Consider the following 25,557-nt stretch of genomic DNA (forward strand, 5'->3'; position numbering starts at 1 on the left):
ATTATTCCGTACAGTGCTCTCAAAATCATATTGCCACCTAATTACCGACCGCTCTGCTGCAGTCACACGAAGCTACATCCCTGTCTCCTGACGCCCATTGATTGGCTTAATACCACATCCTCTGATCTCCACCATGACATCGCCATATGATCGTCCAGTGTTCCATGTTCCGTTTTCTGTACATACACAACACCACTCCATTAACCCAATCGACTGTACAAGTATCACGACCTTTACCATCCCTTTCGCTCCTGTGCTCCATTGGTATATATATTCTCCTTCCCCATTTCCTCATCCTCCCTGTGTTTCCTTTCTATGTGATGAACACAGCCTTTTTTTGTTACATGGTCTCTGCAATAGAATAGACACCAGCCGCACACACATCCCCAACCTGTCATTTGTTGGCCTCTTGTCCACGTCCGATCTCTTGCCTCTACCATCCGAAACGCCATCGGTCAGACACAGCAGGAACGAATCTATCGTTTTCTTCGGCTGGACCGATTAGCTTTGGCGTGATATGACCTCGCAAAACCAGCTTCGGAACCCCTCCACCACAGACCCGCACAGGACCCCCAATTCTCCCCCAGATCATGACCCTCTGTCGTCAGCCGAGGTATATTATGGCCAGTCTCACTCGAAGGGCAAGGGCGGTAGGATTCGGACCCTATCAGCGGTGAGTAGGACGCTTCCAATTACTGCTGCTCCAGCTAATACAAGAACTGTCTAGGTCACCGATCGAAGTGACCGGAACCCCTTGCAGTTTTCCCAGTACCGCTCTAAGAATAGGAGATTGAGTCATGGTAAGTGGGAAACTCCATCAAGTTCGAGGTTTTGACAGCTAAGTAGTATTGTACCAGATGAGCATCCAATCAATCCCCGCAAGTTCCTCATTCCAGTAGAAGCGACCCTCAAAGCCCTCCTCGATAGGGAGGATACAGACAGGAATATGCAGATCACAATTGAGGATACTGGACCTAAGGTTGGTGGTGGTTTGGTCTGTCACACTGCGGTCATCCTAACAAGTATCAGGTACTACCGGTGGGCACAGCCGGATCCCAGGGTTTGAAGACGTTTGATATTCGCGGAACCTATATGCTGGCGAATTTGCTACAAGAGCTCACCCTTGCCCAAGATCATGGTCGAAAGACGATCATCCTGGACGAAGCAAGACTGAATGAGAATCCGGTCCATCGGCTCAACCGATTGATCAGGTACTCATTCTGGCAAGGGCTGACCCGGAGCATTGATGCCTCCAATATCCATATCACAGGTGCTGATCCTAAGGATTGGACAGAGGATCCTAGGCCACGCATCTACATTCCTGTTGGCGCGCCCGAGCAGTATGAGTATTACTTAAACGTAGCGAAGGAGAAACCGGAGATGCGATTGGATGTTCAGTGGCTTCCCGAAAAGTGCGATGACCCCGAGTACGTCCGCGACCTCAATGCAGCGCCGGGGCTGCTTGCCCTCGCCATGGAGGAATTTGCTAGCCCCATCACCGGCGAGGTCGAACTGCGAGGACTCCCATTTGTCGTCCCTGGAGGCCGGTTCAACGAGCTTTACGGCTGGGATAGCTACATGGAGTCACTTGGGCTGCTTGTCCATGACCGGGTCGACCTGGTCAAGTCGATGGTCCTCAACTTCGGCTTCTGCATCCGTCATTATGGCAAAATCCTCAATGCCAACCGCTCCTACTACCTCTGCCGTACGCAGCCACCATTCCTCACCGACATGGCTCTCCGTGTCTACGAGCGCATCAAACAGGAGCCGGGCGCTCTCGACTTTCTCCGTCAAGCCATCCTCGCGGCCATCAAGGAGTACCATTCCGTCTGGATGGCGGCACCGCGCTACGATCTGGAATCCGGGCTCTCACGATACCGCCCCGCTGGCATTGGCGTGCCCCCCGAGACCGAGGCCTCCCACTTCTTGCACCTTCTTGAGCCGTACGCCAAGAAACATCAACTGTCGTTCGCCGATTTTGTGAGCGCCTACAATGAGGGCCGCGTCCACGAACCGCTGCTCGACGATTACTTTCTGCACGATCGTGCTGTCCGTGAGTCCGGACACGATACGTCTTATCGCCTGGAGCGTGTCTGCGCCAACCTTGCCACCGTGGACCTCAACTCCCTTCTGTACAAGTACGAAACGGACATCTCCCGCACCATTCGCGGCCATTTTGGCGATTCGCTGGTCGTCCCCGCCGAGTTCTGCGCGCCCGGAAAGATCGCCGGCTACGTCGAATCATCCGCGATCTGGGACCGCCGCGCGAAGAAACGCCGTGCGCTAATGGAGAAGCTCATGTGGGACGAGGAGGCCGGCATGTATTTCGACTACGACACCGTTAACCGACAGCGTAACACGTACGAATCGGCCACGACGTTCTGGCCCATGTGGTCGGGCGTCGCCACACCCCGGCAAGCCGCTGTGCTGACCAGTCGTGCGCTGCCCAAGTTTGAGATGTTCGGTGGGCTGGTGTCGGGGACGGAGGAGTCGCGTGGGCCGGTGGGACTGGACCGACCGAATCGACAATGGGACTACCCGTTCGGTTGGGCGCCGCAGCAGATGTTGGCCTGGGTGGGGTTTGAGCGGTACGGGTACTACGAGGAAGCGCAGCGATTGGCGTATCGGTGGTGCTACATGGTGACCAAGTCGTTTGTCGATTTCAACGGGGTGGTGGTGGAGAAGTACGACGTGACGCGGGAGATTGACCCTCACCGTGTGGAGGCCGAGTATGGCAACCAGGGGATTGATTTCAAAGGGGTTCCACGAGAAGGGTGAGTTTGCCATTTTCTTTCACACCTTGATGAGCCATGACACTAACTACGGTTGCAGATTCGGCTGGGTCAACGCTAGCTACGCATACGGCATTAACCTTCTCACGGCACACATGAGACGCGCGCTGGGCGCGATGACTACCTACGACCAATTCGTCAAGGCGACCGAAGCCATATAATTTTGAGTCTCGCCGATCACTCGAGTCAGGGGCGAACGCCTGGCTGTGGTGTATTGCATGGGATAGAGAGGGGATGGACGGGCCAAAGCATCACTGGGAAGTGCGCGAAACGTGTCTACATGATAGAGTTGCATGCTAGAGCTTTACTCCACTTGGGGAGGATCAGTTGTATTCCTGTTGGATACCGCATAGTAGCGCAGTACTTCGACCATGTGGTCAGGATGTTGTGTTTGGGGATTGTCTGAGGCTCTTCATGTTTCTACCTTAGGGAGGTTCAGTTACTACTGTATCCCATCCCATACCCGTAACCCACCTCGAGCAAAAGCTCTCCTCGATGACTCGACAGATGACTCGATGTGTGGAACAGTAGATGTCTCTGCTTGAGGCGCTGGACGATTGGTCGATTGGTCAGCGTCGCTACCAGACGAATGATGTGATGATGTCAGATGTGAGATGTCAATCATGTCAATATGTCATTGAGTGCATACACACGGACCACATGCAGCCGAAATATTAGCGTTGAATGCAGGCGACGAGGACTCTGAATTCTCGGAATATTATCGCTCACCAAGCACCCGACAAAAGGACCGGATGGTGGAATTCCGTTGGAATTGTAACTTGCAACCCAGTACCCAGTGAATGCATATAGGCATGAAGGCATGAAGCAAGGAAAGCCACGTCACATCTGATATGCGAGGCTGCTAGTAGTGAAAGTTGTTGTCAAGGGTCAGGTCATGTGATGCTACCTGAGTCCCTAAGTACCACATGACCTCATATCACATGACCCACCAAAATAGCTTAGATTTCCCCGGATTCTATTGGACGCTTGAGTGGATTAGGGACTTGGCGGATCCCTCTTGCCAAGAATACAACGACCTGCGGCCTTGCCTTGCCACCTCACACAGTCTACCCACGTCAACACCACAATTGATCATAAATTCATAAATTCAAACTCCAATATTGTCCGGTTTGACTCTGCTCTATTGTCGGTATAAGTACCGTGAATACCCCTCGATTCTTACTGATTCTTCTTCTCATGCACCTCATGGAATCCTCAGCGCAACCGCTTCTTCGTTCGACTTCATACTATCACCAGTCGTACTTACAAATACACCACCACTGTCAAGACCTCGCATATTCGGCACTGACCTGACACACCGCCGTGAATTCCAGCTCTTGGACTCGAGTCACCTTTCCGACCCTGACTCAACCTTTTCTATTCACCTGCGCACCTTTCTCGTCATCCGCCGACCCACTACGAACGACCCTGTGACGGTCTAAACCACACCGCAACTCCGACACCCCGCGAACCTATCTCTCTCCACCCGCTACTCACTCAGAAAACTAAACCTCAAGAACATCCAACATGCACGATCTCCGCCGCCGTGCTCTCGAACGTGGAGAGGCGGGAAAGACCCTCTCGCGCAAGCAGCGCACCCGCGTCACCTCCGGCCTTGCGCCCGCAAGCGCCCCATCGTCTCTCAACGCCTCCCTCAATAACTCCCGCGCCGCGTCGCGCACCAACTCGCGCCCTCCTTCACGGCATGACAGCGACGACGAAGACGACACGGGGCTCAGCGACAGCACCTTCTCGCTCGGGTCGCTGGACGCGGCGCTCGAGGAAGATATTGCGACGACCACAGGCGGGGTGGGTTTGATGGAGAGGGTCGAGGCAGTGATTGGGAAAGATAAGAAGGCGAAGGAGGCGAGAGAGAGGGATTTGGCGGCGCTGGCGTATGTACTTACGCACTCCGTGGGAACGGCGGAACTAGAAGGGCGGGAGCTCACCGTCGTCCGCGGGTTGTTGAAGGTCGTTGGGAGGGGCACCGAGGATGACGAAGGAGAGCGAGAGGCAGTTCTGGGATTGAGAGGTGAGTACATATTTGCAAGAAATAGTTGAAAACCGGGGACAATGCTAACAACGGATACAGCACTCGCGGCCGTGTTCTTGACATCACCTACGGAATCTCTCTTCGCCGCCACCGTCTCGCCGCTCAAGCGAACCATCGTCGACGCCTTGTCCAACACGATCAAGACCGCTGGCCTTCATGCGCTTGGGCTCGCGGCTTACTACGGCGGCGCAGGCGAGCCTGAGATTGTCTCGACGATGCGATTCCTGCTCGATATCATCCAAAGCGACGGCGGCTCCGTGGAAGCGACCGACGAGGGCGAAGTGGTCGTGGCCGCGCTGGAAGAGTGGGGATTCCTCGCCACGCGCGTCCGTTTCTCGGAAGATGAAGACGTCGAAGAGGCGATGGATGCGTTCATCGATCAGCTCGAGAGCTCGGATGCGTCTGTGCAAGTGGCCACGGGGGAAAACATCGCGCTCGTGTTCGAGAAATCGCGGATCGCCACGGACGAGCTGGATTCGGACGACGAGTCGGACTACGAGCCGGACGACGCGGCAGATGAGGACGCGGACGACATTGACAGCGAAGAGGAAGACGAGGAGGAGAAAGGGTACCGCAAGATTTACACCCCCATCGCTCCCCACACCATGCCGTCTCTCGAATCCACGCTCTCCGACCTGGCCACCACCTCTGCTCGCTCCCTCAATGCCGCCACCCGCCGCCGACTCCATTCCTCCTTCACCGACATCCTCCACTCCGTCTCCTATCCCACCCACGGCCCCCGCTACTCCACCGCGCTTGACCACAACACTGGCCGCGAACTCGGATCCCGCCTCGTCGTCCGCCTCGGCGGCCCCGGAAAATCCGGCGGCGAGGTGCGCGTGAATAAGTGGTGGAAGCTGCACCGGTTGCAGGCCTTGCGGCGCGTGCTGCAGGGCGGGCTGAGCACGCATCTGCTGGAGAACGAGAGCGTGTTCCAGACCATCCCGGTACTGATCACACGGAAGGCCGCGGCGGGGGCGGGGAAGTGGGGGATCGGGAGCCAGCCGATGAGTCGGGAGCCGAGCGATCGGGGGTATGGGAGTGGGACGGAGAGTCCTGGACGGAGGGGACGATGGAAGGGGCAGCCGGAGTTTGAGTAGTCGGTGGTTCCTGTTTGGCGGCGTTCCGGTGGAAACGTTCTGAGACATTTAGGTTTTGTGATGAATCGGGATGCGAGTCACGAGGATGAGTTGAACTGCATGTTTCGGGCATCATGTTGGCATGGTCTTCATTTGTTTGCTAGATAGTGAGCGTCTTTTGCATCATATGAGTGGTTTACTGAAGTCTTTTTTTAATGTCAAGGGAGGGAAGATAGGCGTGGTCTATCAAACGGGGGCATATGGGATGGGATAGAAGTTTCCTTTCCCGCACATATATGATATATACCCAAAATTCGAGCGATTCCCATGCTTTGTATGGCCCGTACAGTGCACTACAGTCACGAGTGATCAAACCATCCACGCAAGGCAAAAATTTGGGGCGTGAGATGTTCCATATATCATCTATTGATCCTCCATCGCTAATCCTTCAAATCCGTCGTCACCCTTCGTCACGAACAGCTTCTTCAGCTCATCATGCATCGCTAAAGTTGACGGCTCCACTTCCTTCTATCCAACGACCTCCGCCGCCCATCCTCGTGACCTCTCCCCGATCACCGCCACGTTCCACCCTTCACCTATGCCTTCTTCTTCGCCCCGGGCCCCAACTTCGGTTGCCCAATATTCTCCCCCCGCAGATGCACGCCCAGCACGCGCTCCATGTTCCCGATGATCTTCTGGTCGGGCGGCGCCGTGCCCCGCTCGTACTCCGCCACCACGGTGGGCGTCTGGTTGATCTTGGTGGCGAAGTCCTTCTGTGTCATCGGGTCGCCCTTCTGGTTCTTGAGCTTGCTGCGCGCGTCGCGGATCGCCTGCCCCACCGTGCTACCCACCGTCTTCGGCTTCACGATGTCGTCGGAGCGGTCGACTTTGGTGAGGTGCTGGCCTTCGCTGGCGGCGCGCTGTGATACACATGTTCCGTTAGTTCATCGCGTCGGGTGCGGAGGGATGCCGATGCGGTGGCAAATGGGACTCACCGAGTTCGTTCCGCCATATTTCTTCTGGGTGTCGATGGCGGCGCCCTGGCGACGAGCGGCGTTCAGGGCGCTCTCACCGCGGAGGACGCGCTCCCGGTCGGTTCCTCCAGAAGCACCGCCGCGGGTCTTGCTGCCGATCTTGGTGACGGTGTCCCAGTCGTCGGACATGGTGGATTCGATATGGATGAAAGTGGTTGGTGGAAAGGGAGGTCCGATAAGGATGACAGGTGCTCGTAGAGATTCTGAGTAGCGAATCTACAAGCGGATGTCTGTGGGAAGTAGGGGAAGCGTAGAGATGACCGATGTATGGGATTGTTCTGTCAGAATTTCGAACTGATGGTTGGTTATTCTGGAATATTAATATGAACAAGGAGCTGAGTCGGTGGGAGAAAGACGTGGAATGGAGAGGACGTGGCGGGGAGAAGGCGGGTAGATATTCGGGTAAACTGATCGGTGACTGGATTCGACACCTTGCTGAGTCACCATCCCCTAACCAGGAAGGAGCGGAGATGAGAGAGAACGAGGAAGGAGCGCATCATGAAATGTGATGAACACATCCCTTTGAAGATATGATAATAATAATTAGGGCACAGAGACTAGAAGACAAGTCCAATAATAATGTACAGCACCAGACTTCCACATTTCCATATTGCGACCAGCAATTCTCAATTAATTCTCAATCGTGCATTGAATCAGCTAATCGCCACCCACTGTGGAGTGGGCATTTCTACAGCAGTCTTTTGGAAGGATATTGAGTTGAGGTTACTCTGACACCAGGGGCAATGGTTTGATCGAGTCCTCGGTCAAAGCACCCGAAACATTGCGCTGCCTATACCCTTGACACTGTCCAACTCCATCTGAGAGAAGAAAATAAGATATGCCGAAAGTACCGTCCATCGAAACATCCTCCAGATTCCTAGGTGCCCTCACGATCCCTCGTCCTCACTCGCACCCCCATCATCCACCTTCTCGCTGCCATTGGTCTGCGTCGCATCGTTCCCTTCGTTGGCCCCGTTATGGCGGAACACCCTAAGAAATGGTGAGCATGACTCAAGTTCGATGAAAGGGGGATACTTACAGATGTTGCTCGAAGTATTCTATCAGCTGCGACCAACTACGTCAGTAAGCTCCAGCCAAGGCTGCGGTATGGCCCATGACCAACAAGAATCCACTCACCTTTTGCGGGCACTTCCCCTTCAGGGTCTCAAGCAGATACTTGGACTTCTGACCATTGTTCCAGACCACGAAACCATACACCTGGTTTTCGCCATTCTTTGTATTCCGCTGTTCTTCTAGTGTGTCGATGGAAACGATTTCCTTCTCCCAGCTTCCCTTCGGCGGCTCCCACGCCTTTTTCCCCCGGATGACATGTTTAACCTCCGGCGTTGCCGAGTCCGACTCGCCGCCCACTCGACTTCGCTTCCGTCCACGGCCCCGCCCACTCGACTCTGCGGCGGCTGGCGTGCCGGTTGGCTGTCGCTTTCTCTTCCCTTTCGTCGCTGGCTCAGGTTTCCCACCGATCAGGTCCCAGTACGCCTGCAGTACAGCCTCAGCGCCTTGGCTATCTCCTGCGTCAGAAGTGATCCAAGCGGAAGTCTGGAGTGCCTACCGAATATGACGTTCTGGTTCCAGGGTATTCTCGCTCTCATCGTAACCCTTCCATTTCACGTTGTAGACAATTTCTCCCTACCGACGTGTCAGCGCGGCATCGGGACGATTGTTTGTACAGTACCACCCACCTTTCTTTGTTCATGCCCATGAATTGCTTCAACTTCGTAGCTGTTATGCGACAGCATTAGAATGCGCTTTCCCAGTACTGGGTGGATAGTAGGAGGGTACGCACGCATCCTCGTCATCGTCCTCTTCTTCATCCTCCTCATCCTCGGTGCCTTCGTTGATATCGGCGGGCTTTTTCACGGAGGCTGGGATCTCATCGGATCCATCCGAGACGTTGGACCTTTCGTCGGACGGTGCTGTGAGGCGCGTTAGCTGCCGCGGAGTTGGAATACTTTGACGCGAGCTCGTTCACTTGCAGGGAGGCATGGTAGATGCTGATCTCGAAGTAAAACACCCAAAGGACCAAACGGGCAACAAGTGAGTGTATGTTATAGACAGCAATGGTCAGTTCATTATGGGCGGTGTAAAATGCGCAAGTGCTGGACGAAACTGGGATGCTCATCGCGACTTGGAGAGGTTGGACCTTGGGACTTAGAGGGCGGTGCGATTGATCTGATTGGATCATTGGGACTCTTGGCAGGGTTTTGATTGACGTATTAGCGTCGTCGCGCCTTAACGTGTGAAATCACGTGCAAACTATGAAGTTTCTATGTGGCTCGTGCTCCAGACGCGACTTCCAGAGTTCCAGTAATCCAGTTCCAAGAATATGTGGCTTGTGATGTGGCACACCGCGATTTTCTGAACTACAGTGGCTGTGCATCAGAGGCTCCAATGTCCAAACTTTCGTGAAATCACCTCCATGAGCTCTCCAACATCCATTTCCCCTTTCCACCGATTTGATACCCTTTGGATGACCTAGACCCCTTCCAAAGCTTCTGCAGTTATAGTTAATCGGCTTTTCTATATCATACAAGAACGCTGCGGCGTCCAAGTTCCAAAATGGCGATGCGTAAGTTGCTCCCAGGCCCTGTGCGAGTTAAGATAGCTTAGAGACTAATATCGGCTCGCAGAACTTGATATGTCAGATGGTATGACCCTATATCGACTCGATCCTCGCTATCGAAAGACTAATTCTGGATTGCACAGCACGGATGATGCAGGATGAGTCGGGACGGCAATTTATAATCGTTCGAGAGTACGCACACCCAGACTTTATGCACAGCATGCAGGAAACTGACGTATCCAAGCCAAGGGAAAAAGAAGCGACAACACGGCATTGAAGCCGTCAAATCACATATCATGGCTGCGCGGACAGTTGCAAACATCGTCAAGAGCTCTTTGGTATGAAGCTACCTGATCGTGGCATTCTATGGGCAAATGCTAATACACCGGCTCAGGGTCCTCGAGGGCTTGACAAGATCCTTATTTCTCCTGATGGCGATATCACGGTTACGAATGACGGAGCGACGATTCTCTCACAAGTTCGTTCGATTATTTCATACCTCCGGATATTGGCGTTGACAAACCCTAGATGGAAATCTCCAACCACGTAGCTAAGCTATTAGTCGAACTCTCCAAATCCCAAGACGAAGAGATTGGCGACGGTACCACTGGTGTCGTGGTCCTAGCTGGTGCTTTACTGGAACAAGCGGCGGATCTCATCGACAAGGGCATCCATCCCATCAGAATCGCCGACGGATTTGACGAGGCATGTGAGGTTGCCGTTGCCGAGCTAGACAAGATCAGCGACACCGTGGAGTTTTCGAAAGATGAAACCGCAAATTTGATGAAGGTGGCCAAGACAAGCCTGGGCAGCAAAATCGTCTCAAAAGCCCACGATCAGTTCGCGAGGATCGCTGTGGATGCCGTTCTGTCCGTAGCGGATCTGGAGAGAAAGGATGTTGATTTTGAGCTCATCAAGGTCGATGGCAAGGTTGGTGGGGCGCTTGAAGATTCGCTACTGGTTAAAGGCGTCATCATAGACAAGGACTTCTCGCATCCTCAGATGCCCTCGGAAGTCCGAGATGCAAAGCTCGCCATCCTCACATGTGCCTTCGAGCCACCGAAACCCAAGACGAAACACAAGCTCGACATCACCTCGGTGGAAGAGTTCAAACGCCTACAGCAGTACGAACGCACCAAATTCGACGAGATGATCCAACAGATCAAGGATACCGGGGCGAATGTCGTTATCTGCCAGTGGGGATTCGACGATGAAGCCAACCATCTCCTCCTCACGAACAAGCTTCCGGCTGTGCGATGGGTTGGTGGCCCGGAAATCGAACTCATCGCCATCGCTACGAATGGCCGAATCGTGCCAAGATTCGAGGATCTCAGTGCCGCAAAGCTAGGAACCGCGGGCGTGGTCCGAGAAATGTCGTTTGGAACCACAAGAGATAAGATGCTTGTGATTGAAGAATGCGCCAACACCCGAGCGGTCACCGTGTTTGTTCGAGGGAGCAACAAGATGGTACATCCACTATCCATCCTTTGTTCACAAACCACAAGCTGACAGACGACTCCGTAGATCATCGACGAAGCCAAGCGATCCTTACATGATGCTCTTTGCGTCGTGAGGAACTTGGTGAAGGACAGCCGCATCGTCTATGGCGGTGGTGCTGCAGAAATTGCTTGCTCTTTGGCGATTGAAGAAGCCGCGCTGAAGGTACCTATCTCCGAGCGATTGCGAGTTCCCCAGTCGTTAACAAATGCGTGCAGACTCCTGGAATTTCTCAATACGCCATGCGCGCCTTCGCCGACGCCCTCGACGCGGTGCCGATGGCGCTTGCTGAGAATTCCGGCCTCAGCCCCATCGAGACTCTGGCGTCGATCAAGTCGCGCCAGGTGAAGGAGAAAAATACCAGACTCGGAGTAGACTGCATGCAGACAGGCAGCAACGGTAAGCTATCCTATTCCATTTTGATTATGATTTTTCCCTTCGCGCTTCCGGCTCGCTTGCGATTGCAAAACCAGAATATAGTGCAGGACAAACGATATCGATCATGCTGGATCTATGGTAGATTGCATATCGAGTCGGTTGTCAGCGTCATATTTGGTGCAGTCACGCTACGGCGGGACTTTGTCAGAAGTATTCTTCCGATGCGCCTGAACCAATAGCGACCTGCACACGGTATGGTATTCCTCAATTGGCAGTACAGCTGTTGATATATCACACTGTGGCACTGGAATCCCCACGTCCCTAAACTTCACCTCACCGTTTTGGCGAGTGGATCTGGGGTGATTGCAGACAGTCCACTGGATTGCAACAGTTGGATGTGATGGCTGCAAATCTGTAGCCGCGAAGTGAAAGCGAGTTGAGGTGCGATCGGTGATTCGGCGACCTCGCCTTTCATCAACACGAAGTTGACGAATCGGGAAACTTGGCTTGCGTTTTATGCGATCACATTGGCTAACCCTTGAGCAATTAGATATGCGCGAGCATTTCGTTATCGATCCCCTCATCTCGAAGCGCCAGCAATTGCTTTTGGCCACGCAGCTTTGTCGAATGGTCCTGAAGGTATGTCTATCGTCTCTATTAAGGCTTTTTTGCCGTGTGCCCTTCGTTCTATATTCCTTCTATGATCTCTCCCCTCTATTTTTGTACAAATCTTGATCTTCGTCTCCTTGCGTCGTCACACAACAACCCTCAAGGATTGCTTCCCGGAAACACTCATCACACCCTTACTCTCGATTCCAATCTCCTGTTTTCCTACAATGCAAACTTCCCCCCTTGCTTCTTCAATGAAGGCCCTGGCGGGTGTGGTGGTGTCGCGTCGCCCACGCGTCGTAAAAGCTGCCGTGCGGCCTGGGCGGTGGGAGGCAAGGGATGCGGGGATGCCGGCTTAGCGTCCCCGCCCCCTGTTGGGGGGACACTGCACCGCCAGTACAACCACACACTCCTTGCATTATCCGAGCGATTGTTCCTTCTGCGTGGGATATTCGGTGTCACGGACTTCGCTAACGAGTATCAAGGTGAACAACGTGATCATTGCAGGAAATGACGAGGACGAGTACTGAACGGTTCGGGTCATAGACTGGTGTTCTTTGGGATCATCGTCCTGGCGATAAAATCCATATTGGCGTGCAACGCGCCGTCAGGGAGGCGAGGCAAATGTTCAGTATCAAAAGACAGCTTAGATGTACACTTGACCGATCCACGCAAAAAGATTCTGAATACACGTGTCTTCCTGACCATGCAATCCCATGCTCCATAGAGACATTGCGCGAACGATCCCTAACAATCCGAGAATATGCAGTCCTTCTGTGAAGCTCTCACGTCGTTTTTGTTTTTGTGCTCCCTTTCTTGTATTTTCTGGGGTCTATTCCAGTTGTTAGCATGCTTCCCTGGCGTTGATTCATCGAACGAACCTTTTCGCGACATGCGAACCCGATCCCTTGTTCCTCTATTTGAAATCATGAAATGTTAGCTTGAATATCACAATTATAGAAACGCATTAGAACTATAAAGCAAGGAACCATAACAAGTCGCAAGTATCCGCGCCAAGGTCTGGAACTAGGAATATTCAATAATCCCAGTTTTGGATACCGAGGGTGCTCCACGCATTTTTTGAATCGTCTTGGTCTTAGTGAATCCCCCCCGTATGCCCTTCCAGATGTTGGATACAAACAGTTACACGGAGCACTCCCCCGGCAATGCAAGGTACTCTGCCCGCGGTCGTGCTCAACTAACCAAAGCGAAGAATTTGGCGCGCAGCGCAAGGGAGTGTCCTTGTCGAACGTTGCAGTTTTCATTTGAATTTAGCTCGAAGCACGCTTTGGCTGTACTGTGGTGTTTCGCGCGCCGAAATAAGTTGCTTGCTGAGGCTCTTTGACCTGGTGGGTGGCAGTCTGGCAGTAACAGAGTCTGACTGCCAGTCGATCGGTAAGGAGGTTTTGGAACGGTATCGGCGAATATGCTCGGCATGCGACCGCAGCCATATTATAAGCCTGATTCGTGAAGAAGAATCTCCTCTGGGAGCTCACGACTCAATTGTCCACCCATCAAGGTTCCATTCTGTCTGAGCTACCCCTTCAAACCGCGAGATTTTAGGAGATGGGCTAGACTGAGGGACTGATGATGGTACTTCCGTATAGTATTCCGCGGTGCAGTTTCAAATCGCACCACTGCAAGTAATACCCCAGATCGACGACGGACCGGATGCCACGTGCGATGCGGGGATGATGGCCCAGGCCCAACCTCGGGCTTCAAATCCTAGCAGGATGCTGTGTCGATTCGATCATCCCTTGGAGAAACCATCCTTGGTGTCGCCCGGGATCTTTAACATCGGTATGCCATCTGTAATGGGCGGGAGAAGGCAGATCCGTATCCGCCGCCCAAGGATGGGAGGATTGAAAGAGCACGCGACATAAATTGAGTTGAGTCTTCGGAAGCGAGCCGCGAGGATTGCATCGAACCCCAGTTGTCTAGGCGCTCAACTGCGCATGGACAGCTCCCCTCTTCCGAAATACGTTCCATTCGTTCGTTGTATTAAGACTGCTCGAGCTCAACCAGGTAGTCCCTTTGTGTTTCGGCTTTCGAGGTAAGGCTGGGCCTGCCTGGCCAAGGCGGGATGGCGCTCCTCGCAAGTCTTAGGAGTTTACCCGGTCCAGGATTCAACAAGTGTCGAAGAACCTCGGCTGCATGGAAGGTTTCTAGAAGAAAGGATCAAATGACCATTTAATTGTTGGGCGTCCCCAAAGCTCAATCGGATCCGTGCGTTCGTAAGATGTCTGCAAATCACATGAAGATGGTCCGTTTCGGGATTCGATCCCTGGGTCGATAGGTATAACGATTTGACATAGGTACGCTACGATCGTTGACGGACAGGGACCGTATTCTAGCCCTGTAAGCCGAGGTACCCAGCGGATCTGGACATCGGAGGAAGAGCGAAAACGGTCGGTCCGCGAGTATGTCTCAGTTGAATGATGCCTTAGGTACGGAGGGTGTGAAGGAGTGGGAGGGGGTTGTTCCTGATCAATATTGATACGCATCCACTACGGCCAACGCCAAGAATGATACGGCCTGTGTTCTTTATACGCTCCGTTGAACCCGAGCATCCTTGTGGTATCGCCAATACGTCCCTCGTCAGTAGACGCCCATGGCCTGTGGATCAGGGGACCAGAGAGTCAAAATAACGCCACGGCGGGGATCATTACGACAGAGATAGTTCCGTTTTGAAGGAGTACATCATGGCGGGATCCATGATTCAAGATTGAAGGATAAAGAAAACGGGAGCACTTGCCTTCCACCTTCCCAAAAGCCAGTCCCCCGCTTACTGCCGACCAAATTCCCGTGACAGACGACACAGTCTTCCGTACGATAATTCTGTTCACGAGAGCCTGTTGGTCACGGTCAGTGGTATTGCAATCTATTTCCACCAGAGGAGTGGACCATGCGCATGATGCTACAAAGGGAATTTTAAGGCAGTAGTGTAAGCCACTTACAGAATCCACCTAGGAACCGCACTGTTAGCATGAAGTTATGACCTCCTCTTGAAAGGGAGGAAGAAGAGTCCAATATACGTACAAATCATTCGGTTCGCATGTTCATTCGGGTGGTCAGACACCTCATCGTGACATTTGTCACACGGAAATACCTTTGAGCAGCACGAGAATCTACTAGTGTAAGCGTGTTGCAGCCCTCATAGGATGCGTTGTATCCGTACCTGAACCATCGATATGACTTCCCGTAATGTTTGCAACGTCCTCGTCGCGGTAGTTCTTCGCCAGTGACAATTCCTAACTTCTCCTTGGCCCTCCTCGCCACTGGACCTCTCGACACTCGCACTGCCAGGCCGCTTGTCCTCAACATCTTCACCTCCGGGATTCGAAACGACATATGTTGATGGCAATTCCTACAGTTTGCCATCGAACTCTGGCCTCGAACGCTGATCAGTCCTGGTGCTAGAAATGCAGTCGAGCACTCGGAGCAGGTTGGCACAAAATTACTTGGCAGCAGCTCGACGGGACTTCCTCCCTCAATATCAAGGTAGCCTGCTCGGACAGAGTTCGAATGCAGAAAGTCTTTCCGCCAACTCAAGTCGATGCTGCTTCCGCACTTCTTACATCGCTCCGATTTAGCGGCACTCGTGTCCATTGAGCTGTCGCGAAGTTTGATAACATCAATGGAATCTTTGCAACGTTCGCAGCGGATGACGAGGCTTAATGATGTCAGCTCAAGCAGTTCGATTCCATGAAGTTCGAGGCCGGGGAAGGAGATCATGATGCCACGCTCGCGAAGCGTACTAGAGGTCCCTTGATCGTTATTGTCGGGGTCAGGGGTATCGGATTCGGAGTCGTAGCTGTCAGAGTAGTCGCTGTCGGACTGTTCGTCCCGGAGAACGGACCATTCAGGAGGTCGTGGAATTGTAATGATATGCTCGCGGTCTTGAATGGGGATGGCTTGCTCAGTGTTTCCTTCAGGCGGCTCGACACTGATAGGTATCCAATCGCCTTCGCTAATCGGTTGAGGCTTTCGCGACTCGTCTGGCTGTTGTTCCTCAACGGTAGGTATTGCCATCGAATGGATGTTTTGGGCCAGGTAATTCAAGTGATTCATAATAGAGAGGTCGGGGTTCTGCGTCACCCTCTCGATGAAAGAATTTGCCAAAGAAGCCGCATTTGGATCCGCAAGATCAGAAAGTTCCAGGCGGCAGGGCTGCAAAGGATACAGATGGGGGACAATTAGAGTGATTTTCTTGACACTTTTGAGAGACTCTGGAAGGGCATTGCGACGGCTTGGTTCGATTGGAACAATAAAAGTGACCCCGTCAGAAAATTTAGAGAATAGGGGAAGACGTCCCATGCGTGCTTCCAGTTGCCGGAGCTCCTGCGTTCGTCTCCTCGACGCATGCTTCAACTGTTCAGGGGAAAAGGTTGGTTCGGGTGCCAATACTACAACCTCACCAACGTCGGAAATACCAGCAGCTTGCTCAGAAATTGGCAGCTCAGGACTATAAATACCTGGGGCGGAATAGGATGGGCCGTCGTTCCTTACTCGATTGACGACGAGTTTGAATGTTTCCGCTTTCTTAGCTCCCAGCAGCGACTCCAAGCTTCTGTCGAACGTGTTCATCAATTGGAGCAACGTTAGTTTCGGACTACCAGCTACCAGTGCATCGAATCCCTTTTCGAGATTGATCTGGAAGCCTCTACCCAATTCCTTGTTCAGAACGCGAAGATTTGGATGAGAGGTCGTGACAGCAGCGTTCTTTGACCTGTATGTCCCTGGTACATTGAGGCTACACTCCAATGCTTCCAGGTCATAAGGAAAGTCGGGATCGCTAGGCTGTATGCTAAACATCAGCGTCGTCCCATCTGCTGCTTCCTGCACGGCATCGTCCTGGATCTTAAATCGGCGCTGCAGCTGGGCAATCTCAAACTCGCGAGGTTCTGTAACCTGCAAGTTCGGGACGGGACGTGTTACTACATTTCTAGGCTGCACTGCACTTGTCTTTTTTCTAGCAGGGAAAGAAGATGCAGTGTCTTCCGAAGACGTCTGCCCTGCGGCTGAGGTTGCTGCTGTGGAAGATGGACCCCCTTTGACGTTCCCGCCTGTTGATGGCTGGGGCAGGGTTTCGTGGAGATATGGGCATGATGGTCCCTTTCGGCAACCTATTTGAGAGGGAGCCTGGTCAGTACATAAGCAGTTTAGAGACCATTTCGCGAAGAAAGTAGTGCTTGCAGAGCAATAGCTCCACTTGTACAGCAGTCAGACAGAGATAGATCTGTCACGGTACACAATGGTTCGCGTGATACTGTTGGAGTCGGGCTAGGATCCTCGCATATCAACAAGAATACAAACGCGATGTTGGCCCTACACGTGTGTGTTTACCCATCTGTAAGATGATAGAGCAACTGCACACTGACGCCTTTCTCAGTCGCCATCCACTCGCTCATTTTCTGTCAGACAGTGAAGTCCCAATGCTCTACAGCCGCAATATCAATGGCCATGACAAAATAGACGCGATTGAGTAATGACAGACGATTCATAAAATGACATGCAGGAATCGCAGGGCAACAGGGTCAGAGGATGATCCAGCTTGAGATGATTGGAGGCGCTCTGCATGTCGACTATTGGAATTGGCACCTCCAAATCGTGACAACAATGAACAAATGAATTTGAAAGACTTACCTCCAGGAGTCCTGTAAAAACGACAGCGGCGCACACGACCGGGCGACGCGATTGCCTTGTCGGTTCCGGGGCCTCGATGCGGTGATCTCGTCTGTTCCGGAGGCATCGAGCTATTCTTGCCGCCTTGTCTGGGGGGTGGTGGTGCAGCAGTCGCCTTCGACAGACCCGGACTCGGGCCGCCACCATCCAGGACCAGATTGGATGTGGCGTCTCGAGATGATCTCGTCGAGCGGGGCGGGTGAGGCTGGGGCCGCTGGGGGCGCGGGGGTATGACTGACAACTCATCAATCGCTGGGACATAATCCTGGATGTTGCTGCTTGTTGAGCACGGTGTGCTGAGCAGATGACCTTCGACTGCATGAACGAAAGAATGGGAATAGCATCGGGGGAAGGAGTAGGGCACGAGTAACACTGAGATTGTGTTGGCTTCTCCCTTCGTCTCTCCAGGAAAAACAAAGGCGAAACGGAAACCCCCAAATGGCATAGGAATATTTCCTTAGTATTGGTGCCTCCAGTACACGGCAAAACTCCGGGGTCGTGGGGGAGAGTGAAGAAGATGAGCTCGTGATCTTACCTGACGACGACGATGACGATCCTGCTGGTGTAGCTGGTCTTCTGGCTTCCGGGCTTCTGGCTTCCAACTCGTCCTGACGAGCAGGTCTGCTGGCTGGATTGATGCCTACGGGCTGAGCATCACGAGTCTTATCCATCGCGGCTAGGGCAGTTGGTTTTACGCTTGGAGAATGGCAATTGGACGCCCCAGGTCACCGGCGATATTTCCGCTGGTGCTCGATTCGACGATTACTCCGTGTCGTGCTGAGAAGATAGGCGTCTCGAAGCAGTGGAGAAAACGGGGACAGATAATAGCCGGAGAAACAAATAGGAAGAATATACGGTAGCAGCCGCTCACAACAGATGTGGTGATGAAGGCGTCAAGTGCATCTGTTGGTGATATTGCCAGGAGCGGCTAATCATTTCAGTTGCTGAGAATTGGCTTTAACCGGTCGAACACGTCGAAATGAGTCATTTTGATCCATACTACATTGCTTTTGAATCCGATAATATTCATGAGCCATATACTTGCTAGTAGTGGTTTGCTGAAAAGATATACTATTAGCGACGCCGTTTTGTATAATCAGCGCCCTGTCGACCTCTTCTTCTAAACGGCCCTTGAAATGGCCCATGTCCATCGATATACACCACCGGATCCGGTGTACTTCTCCTGCATACCCCATATCCGGTGGTCTCCAATGTCAACCAAAACATCCCCAATGCGTTGTTGCCACGCAAACAGTCATCCGCGTTCGCCCCTCCTCCGACCGGAAGGGAATGAAAGGTGACAGGCCGCGTGAACTGAGTCATTTTCTCATTTCTCCCAGGGAGAAGGGATCGACTTGGCCTGGGCCTTCTTGATACTGGGATATATCTGGATACGGGGAGCTTCGACGGCGCAGTCCAACGCTGGTGAGGGGTGACGCAAGGGGCTCGCCGATTTCGAGCGCCGATGGAGTCCACACGACCGATCCCGCGTAAGATTCCGGATATTTCACTACTTCCGGTATGTGAAACCGAATCCTGCTGAAGGTATGAAATCACGACTTGAATCGGCGGGCGGAGAAAGGTCCCCGATGACATATTTCGCTGCATATCAGCCATCTCCCGTGACTTTCCTCACTGGTGACAACCATTCCCTCCATCGGGTCAAACGAGTTCCCTTTTGCATACACGCGGGAACCTTTCTCACCATCCGGTCCAGACAACGACCGCACTTGTATTCGCGGGCGCGGGGAATTCTAGGTACTGATGTACTCAACCGAATGTCACCCCACACCGTGACACCAACCGCCCACGTTGTAGAAACGCCCCGCTTACTGATGAAGAGGCGGTAAAGAGGAGCCCATCCCCGATCCAGCTGTTAACCGATGTCTCCCCAACCCTCTACCTCCATTGTCGTCGCCATTGGCTCGATCTCGCCAGCATCACCACGTCAAACCCGCCGGGATATGGGATGGATATTTTGGTCGGCCAGGGTGCCAGTCAGACCGGATTGGTACGAACTACGAAACCATGAAAGCGGGCGTGGGAAAACCGGTCGTCGAACCGACGAAACATCAGATGGGGCTGCAAAGATTTTCTGTTGAGGTTGCGCGTTGGGAAGAAACTCTCCCGTCCATTTGTGGTTCGAAGCTTTTCGCGAACGCTGCCGGTCTCGTCGCACTGAAGAAATGCTGGGTAGATGCTGGCGGGTGAGTGATAGCGTCGTGCAAGTACCTAGCTCAGTCACTCACCCATATCATTCCGGACGCCATTTGAACCTGGGAATCGTAGAAAGGCGCCGATTCGATGTTAGTAATAGCACCGGTGCGGTAGGGTGTTGCTTCGTCAGATGTACTTTTCAGGGAGCTAGGTTCCGAGTTTTGGACGGCTGTACATAAGTGAGGGTTGAAGGGCTGCATACTGATCCCAATATAGCCTCACGAAGGGGTACGAGGAGATGACGAGAATGCAGGATGACAATATGTTGTGAATATCCACTGCAGCATGTGTTGCTTCAAATTGAATGAAACCCACATCGGATCGGTGACACAGAGTAGGTTCAATAGAGAGCTGCGAGATGTCAGACGCCACGATTCGAATGGAGGCGTAGGGTCAAGCCAATGGAAGGAATAAGTAGGGCAATTTCAATCTTCGATACAAGTCTCAATGCAATTTTGGTTTAGTTTCGATTTTGTTTGGTATTGGTTTTAATCCGTAATGAAGGTAGCCATGCCAGTACTCAAGGACTGTGACCGAGAACATCTCAGAAGCTGGATGACCCGATGGAATAATCAGCCCTTGCTGGACTGCACCATTGCTCCTCCGCGTTGATGTCGCTATGGTTCTCCTCTGGCGCGTCCATCAAACCGCCCGCCAAACCATCTGTACATGCTGACTATCTCCGCGCCGCCATGAAGGCTAGAAGTACAAGTGTCGTCAAAGGATAATGTACAAGGTCACGCGCCGACCCGGCGCGAAACTGCCATTAGACCTGTGCAAAACATAGCTGCGAAAAGAAAAGGTTTCTGCGGTGGGTTGCCCCAGATGCTTCCCTCTGGGGTATCATGTAAACCCGCCTCTTGCGAAACCCCAGGACTAGAAGTGAACAGGTAGAAAAAGAATCGTCGTGAACATGCAATGGTATCGGGTTTTGAACAAGGGTCGCGATAGCGAGCCGCCCGGAAATGAAAACGCCAGGTCATGGAACCAGTGAAAAATAGCATCCGACGCCTTGTACGCTGTGAAAATCGAATGCGGGTCATTAATCGCCTGCGGTGGTTGGCAGGATCGAGCGGTATGTATTACGGCCGTCAGGTTTCGCGTGTCTAATTACCATCCCCTCTCGTGGAGATCATCAGGACCTGCAGTGAAGAAATCGGTTTGGTTGTTCGTCCAGGAGCTCGTGTATTTGTTGGTAGTCTCTTTTATTACCCCGAGCCCTGATGGCGCGACTGGCGCAGGCTCACCCGGGTACTGTCGCAAGTTGCGCATATCGTTGGATGTGTGTCGTCGTTTAAGTGCTGCGTTGGTGGTCGAGTTCTTCTGTTGTCGCTCCCAGAGGAGGTTCTTCCGAAGCGACTCCGTCAGCTCGGAGCTGAGCATGTTTCGGCGGGTGGTGCGGGGAGAGAGAGCAGGTTGGTGGGTGTTGGACGTGGTCATAATGATTGGTTTGGATCGAGAGATTTGAATTGGGTTGGAGTCGGATGCGGAGGCATCGGGTAGTGGAGAGGTAGGGAACGAGGGACCGTTCGGAGAGCTGGTGCGGGAGCGACGGATGGCGGGGGTGGAACGTGAGGCGGCATTTTGAAGCGCGGTGGCTCGGTCATTCTCGTGCATCATCGCCGTCAGAAGCGAAGGCCGCGACCTCAAGTTGGCCCGAGAATCCACTCTCTGGAACATATGTTCGTCTTTGAAGCTGGGTTGGCCGCTGTGGTCGTCTTCTGCATCTTCCCATTCACCATCTTCCATCTCATCGTCCTCGATGGCACTCGACGATTGATCCTCGTCCTCTGTGTCGCTTTCGAAAACATCCTCTTGCTCGTAGGTCCGGACTTTCACATCTTCTCTAAAGCTCGCTTGCTTAACGCCCGACTTCCTCAGCCCGTCGGAAAGCGAGCTGTGGCCGGTGAAATGCTTGAAGCTGTTCTCCTCGTCGGACCCGGATGAGCCGCCGAGCTGAAATGTAGCCCCTTTTGCTTTCGACTTCTGTTGGGATTGTGCGGTGGCTGCCGGTGTTCGAAGGCTGCTGGTCGGTCCGGATGGAGATGGGTTCACCGCTAAATGGGTCTTCGACCGCAGCGAGGAGGATATCCTTCCTGGCTCGAAACCGCGGACGATGTTGGTGGCGCTGAATTCCGTGGAGGCCGTGCTGGCTTCCGAGGGCGCGTGCGGACTCATGCCGGATGTAACGCTGTTCAGCGTCGTGGCAACCGTTGAGGTGGAAGATTCGGGGATGATGTGAGAATGGGGTGGCTCTGGAGGCTCGTGGGGAGGTGATGACGGAGTTGGGGTGGTGTTTTCGACGCAGTGGGGCAGTGATGGTAGTGTGGGAGCGGCGCACACCTGCGAGTTCGACAGACTGGGCGGAAGCGGAGGCAATTGGGGCTTTTCTTTCTCGCTATCCTTCTTGATCGATGTGACAATGTTCTGTAGGTCGATTGGAGAAATGTGCTTCAAGCTCGTGCGCGAGATGGCCGAGTCTTGTCGGAGGAGATGCGGTCGTGATGAGGTTTGCGATGAATATGGAGTGACCAGGGCGTCGGATGCGGTGGATGAAGCCGAAGAGGAGAGCTCGGGAAGATCGTGATTTGATGTGGTTGTTGGTTGCGGCTGACGACTGGGGAGCAGATGCGGCCAGCGGGCGGAAAGCGATGGTGAGGCGTGGTCAGGTGCGCAGCAAAACGTTTCCCGATTCCACAACCGCCAACTCAAGTTCTCCAGTCGCTTTCCGTCCTCCATTGAGTCTGCGCATTTCGAGAAGACTGGAACGTGGTGGTTAGCGAGCCGCACTTTGAGGTAGCTGGGTATACTATTGCAGTATTGCAGCGCTGTGGACTGGTACAGATAACCAACGCTGCGGAAGGGTTGAAGGAAGCGGGTGAACACGTACCTGACCATAGGCCAAAGAGATTTTCCGCATTTCCTGTGTCGATGGTCTTCATAGAGTCGAGCTCTACACTCACGATCGGTGTCGATGATTTAAAAGGCATGGTGGGCTTGCAGAGGGGACTAGGTAGGGCGTTAAGGGCCAGGTTGAAAGCGCTCGGGTTGAAAGCGCTTGAAAGGGAGGAATGGACGTGGTATTCCTGGGTTCGACCGCTTTGCGTCACGAATCGAGAAGACGGCTACGTCAAGATCGACAGGTCTAGGTGGAGGCAGAGTGCTCAACGGTTCGCTCGGCTGTTGTCGAGTTCGCAAATCGCTCTTCCTAATCCCGAGGACTAGAGAACGTTACAGCGCGAATATCTCTGGGGGTAGGTAGCAGCAGCGCAGTGCGTGGTCGGAAGAAGATACGGCGACATGCCCTAGGAATTGAATCCTGCTGCGGTTGTCGTCGTGGTGTGTTGGCGTTTAAGTCGGAGTGGCGGTGGGGTGGCAGCAAGCGACAAAACCGAAGTAGACCAGAGGAATCACCAGCACGAGTGTGGGAATGGCTTCGTTTTCCAGGGAAGAATATCGGGCGGGGATGTAGCAGTGATCCAAAAAGTCAAATGTATCTCGCTGAGGACGAAGGTAGTATGGTGATGGTAGATGGAGAGGGAAGGGAAGGGGATGAGTGTGGACGTTTGCTTGTGACGGAAGGCAAGTGGTTATGACGAGCGGAAGGGCGACATAATAAGTGAAATCTTCCGAAGCGAAAGAGACTAGAGAGGAAAAGAGAGCGGGATGGAGAATAGAGAGGGCTTGCCGGACTTGTGGGCGAGGGACTGGGGGGGAAGAAGTAATAACTGAGCAATGAGAGGGCGCAGTGGGGGTGAAATGAGAGTGTGGGACGGTGGCCGGTGGGATAGATGAGCGGTCGTTTGCAGCGTTCAGACTCTTCAGACTTCAGTGAGCGATGAAAGATTGAAGGGGAAGAGAAAGCGGCGAGAGCCCAGAAGCACCCAGAACCAGAGCATCTTGCATGTCGGGCTTGCTGTGCCACCGGGCACTCCATTAAGGGGGATGGGTACGGCAGAGCCGATTTAGTGGTTTTTCATCCCCGGTATCGTGCACTCCGTATTGTCCTCTTATTTTCCATCTCTCCGGCGTCCTCCCAATCATCCCTAATTCTTCCGCTCTGGAAGAGTGGGAGGCAGATGACCGCTCTAGCCTCCAGGGCCTGCTCGCCACGCTACCGAACAAGGTACAACCGTCTGTCAGAGAGAGCGAAAAGCCAATGACTCTTGGCCAATTAATGATTATCCGGATCCTGATCTCTTCCCCAGGTTGACGGGTTCATCTCCTCAATTCTTCCTCCTTAGTCCTTACTGCTCAGGGATCGCTCCGAGAGTCAGAGAGTCGGTCTCTCATGTCTCCACTGTCGCACTCTCGCACAGACGGCCGACTTACTCATGTGCCCAATACACCACTATCGGTGATCTGGGTACGTCCATACCAGTCGGGGGGAACACAAACAATCAGATCGACCAAGCCGAATGGCACAACTCACAAAGTGAGCAGCAGCGCACATGGTCGCCCGGCCACCCGGCGCTTGCAGCCTCTGTCCCAGGCCACCGCTCCAGCGCACCCCCTCAGTCGATCCCTACAGAAGTACAGATACTGGGTAATTCGATGGCTTATGGGCTATGGCTCATGGGCTCAGGGCTGGATCAAAGGTTCAAGGATGACGGAGTCGGGAGTTCTCACCCGCCTTGTCGGCTGCCACTCCTTACTCCCCCGTCCTCGCATTACGGCATATCCTCTCCGTTCGATTTTTCTGGCCAGTGACCTCAATTTCCCAACTGCCTTTTTTGGCTTGCGGGAACATGATAGGTCGCCGAACCACCGAATCAATCGTGCCATCACGCTCCTGGTGGATGTATCCCATCCCTTTTGTCGTATTTACAACTTTCCCGCTCGTCATGTCTCTTGTGAGTTGCGAGCTGTGCATTCTTTTTGCTCGTTGCTGAAAACGACCTCTCGTTCCTCGTCAGTCCTTCCGGCGATGTTACACCATCCCCATTGAAGCGAACAGACGTATTTTCCGTGACAAACGGAACCAGTCGAAGGCCCGACGATGAAGTATTATTGAACCCAATGTGATTGTAGCGACTCTACAGTCTCGCCGCGTGCGACTGAATTCATCTGGTCTCAAGAGCGACTATGCCACCGCTCAGTACTCTAGCCTCTCTCTCCAGTCTCCACGTTCAAGGCCCAAGGGCAAACGACCGCACTGAGATTCAACGGTGCTGCAGCAGGGGATATGATCACAGGATCGACACAACCATTCCTTTACCGTATTCCTTTCACATTCCTACCTACTTAGTACTAGTCCTTACCGGTTAATTGTCTCCTGTCCCCGGCCTTCACAACCGAAAACGAGACAATCGCGGAAATCCGGGGATGATCTGGAGTCTTGAGTCTAGAGTCTGGGCGAGGAAGAGAACGAATTCCTCCGGAAACAAAATTCATGGCTTGATTGCAACCTGTAAGAGTGACTCGAAATTTCCCACTCTGCTTCCCGAGCGCCGGGAATATGGGCAATCCGGCATGTCGGTATAATTCCATTCGTCCCCACCGCGCTATCTCGAAGAACTTATGAAATAAAATACAACTTACAAGGCGGACCTCCAGCGTATTTCCAGAATCAGTTCGAGGTCTATTCGGATGGACCTGGACTTTCGAAAGCCCTTGAACTGTGCAACTACAA

At 53.2% G+C, this 25,557-nt stretch overlaps 7 protein-coding genes across 7 annotated transcripts; 3 read left to right on the top strand and 4 right to left on the bottom strand.

The window, feature by feature from the left end:
• The first annotated feature begins 379 nt into the window (after window positions 1–379).
• Window positions 380–3,058, top strand: P152DRAFT_148358 (neutral trehalase). Its single transcript, XM_033673914.1, has 5 exons — window positions 380–673; window positions 728–800; window positions 858–979; window positions 1,030–2,774; window positions 2,833–3,058. The coding sequence occupies exons 1-5, from the start codon at window positions 518–520 to the stop codon at window positions 2,951–2,953; spliced, it is 2,217 nt and encodes a 738-aa protein (XP_033531401.1). The 5' UTR covers window positions 380–517; the 3' UTR covers window positions 2,954–3,058.
• A 1,261-nt stretch (window positions 3,059–4,319) lies between these two features.
• On the top strand, window positions 4,320–5,810 carry P152DRAFT_370349 (uncharacterized protein; the record flags this gene model as incomplete). The annotated part of the gene is made up of 2 exons (XM_033675500.1): window positions 4,320–4,824; window positions 4,885–5,810. Coding segments are annotated over 2 exons (1,431 nt in total), but the record flags the coding sequence as incomplete, so codon positions are not given.
• Window positions 5,811–6,520: 710 nt separating this feature from the next.
• On the bottom strand, window positions 6,521–7,087 carry P152DRAFT_402562 (MBF1-domain-containing protein; the record flags this gene model as incomplete). Its single annotated transcript, XM_033676661.1, has 2 exons — window positions 6,521–6,844; window positions 6,920–7,087. 2 exons carry the CDS (start codon window positions 7,085–7,087, stop codon window positions 6,521–6,523), a joined length of 492 nt encoding a protein of 163 aa, XP_033531403.1.
• Window positions 7,088–7,500: 413 nt separating this feature from the next.
• Window positions 7,501–8,892, bottom strand: P152DRAFT_461155 (uncharacterized protein). The gene is made up of 5 exons (XM_033680061.1): window positions 8,659–8,892; window positions 8,529–8,605; window positions 8,096–8,480; window positions 7,998–8,023; window positions 7,501–7,948 (listed from the first exon to the last, which is right to left on the bottom strand). The coding sequence occupies exons 1-5, from the start codon at window positions 8,773–8,775 to the stop codon at window positions 7,846–7,848; spliced, it is 708 nt and encodes a 235-aa protein (XP_033531404.1). The 5' UTR covers window positions 8,776–8,892; the 3' UTR covers window positions 7,501–7,845.
• A 505-nt stretch (window positions 8,893–9,397) lies between these two features.
• Window positions 9,398–12,637, top strand: P152DRAFT_461157 (uncharacterized protein). Its single transcript, XM_033680062.1, has 10 exons — window positions 9,398–9,545; window positions 9,607–9,624; window positions 9,683–9,731; window positions 9,784–9,877; window positions 9,934–10,017; window positions 10,068–11,006; window positions 11,064–11,201; window positions 11,255–11,435; window positions 11,965–12,053; window positions 12,509–12,637. Exons 1-10 carry the CDS (start codon window positions 9,536–9,538, stop codon window positions 12,551–12,553), a joined length of 1,647 nt encoding a protein of 548 aa, XP_033531405.1. The 5' UTR covers window positions 9,398–9,535; the 3' UTR covers window positions 12,554–12,637.
• Window positions 12,638–14,367: 1,730 nt separating this feature from the next.
• P152DRAFT_148701 (uncharacterized protein) lies at window positions 14,368–18,467 on the bottom strand. Its single transcript, XM_033673916.1, has 5 exons — window positions 17,670–18,467; window positions 15,202–17,149; window positions 15,063–15,151; window positions 14,981–14,989; window positions 14,368–14,875 (listed from the first exon to the last, which is right to left on the bottom strand). Exons 1-5 carry the CDS (start codon window positions 18,151–18,153, stop codon window positions 14,724–14,726), a joined length of 2,682 nt encoding a protein of 893 aa, XP_033531406.1. The 5' UTR covers window positions 18,154–18,467; the 3' UTR covers window positions 14,368–14,723.
• Window positions 18,468–21,035: 2,568 nt separating this feature from the next.
• P152DRAFT_402708 (DUF1752-domain-containing protein) lies at window positions 21,036–22,915 on the bottom strand (the record flags this gene model as incomplete). Its single annotated transcript, XM_033676669.1, has 3 exons — window positions 21,036–22,180; window positions 22,286–22,687; window positions 22,816–22,915. 3 exons carry the CDS (start codon window positions 22,913–22,915, stop codon window positions 21,036–21,038), a joined length of 1,647 nt encoding a protein of 548 aa, XP_033531407.1.
• Window positions 22,916–25,557: the final 2,642 nt, after the last annotated feature.

Source organism: Eremomyces bilateralis (genome assembly GCF_010015585.1).
Source record: "Eremomyces bilateralis CBS 781.70 unplaced genomic scaffold P152scaffold_22, whole genome shotgun sequence".
Taxonomy (NCBI): Eukaryota; Fungi; Ascomycota; class Dothideomycetes; order Eremomycetales; family Eremomycetaceae; genus Eremomyces; species Eremomyces bilateralis.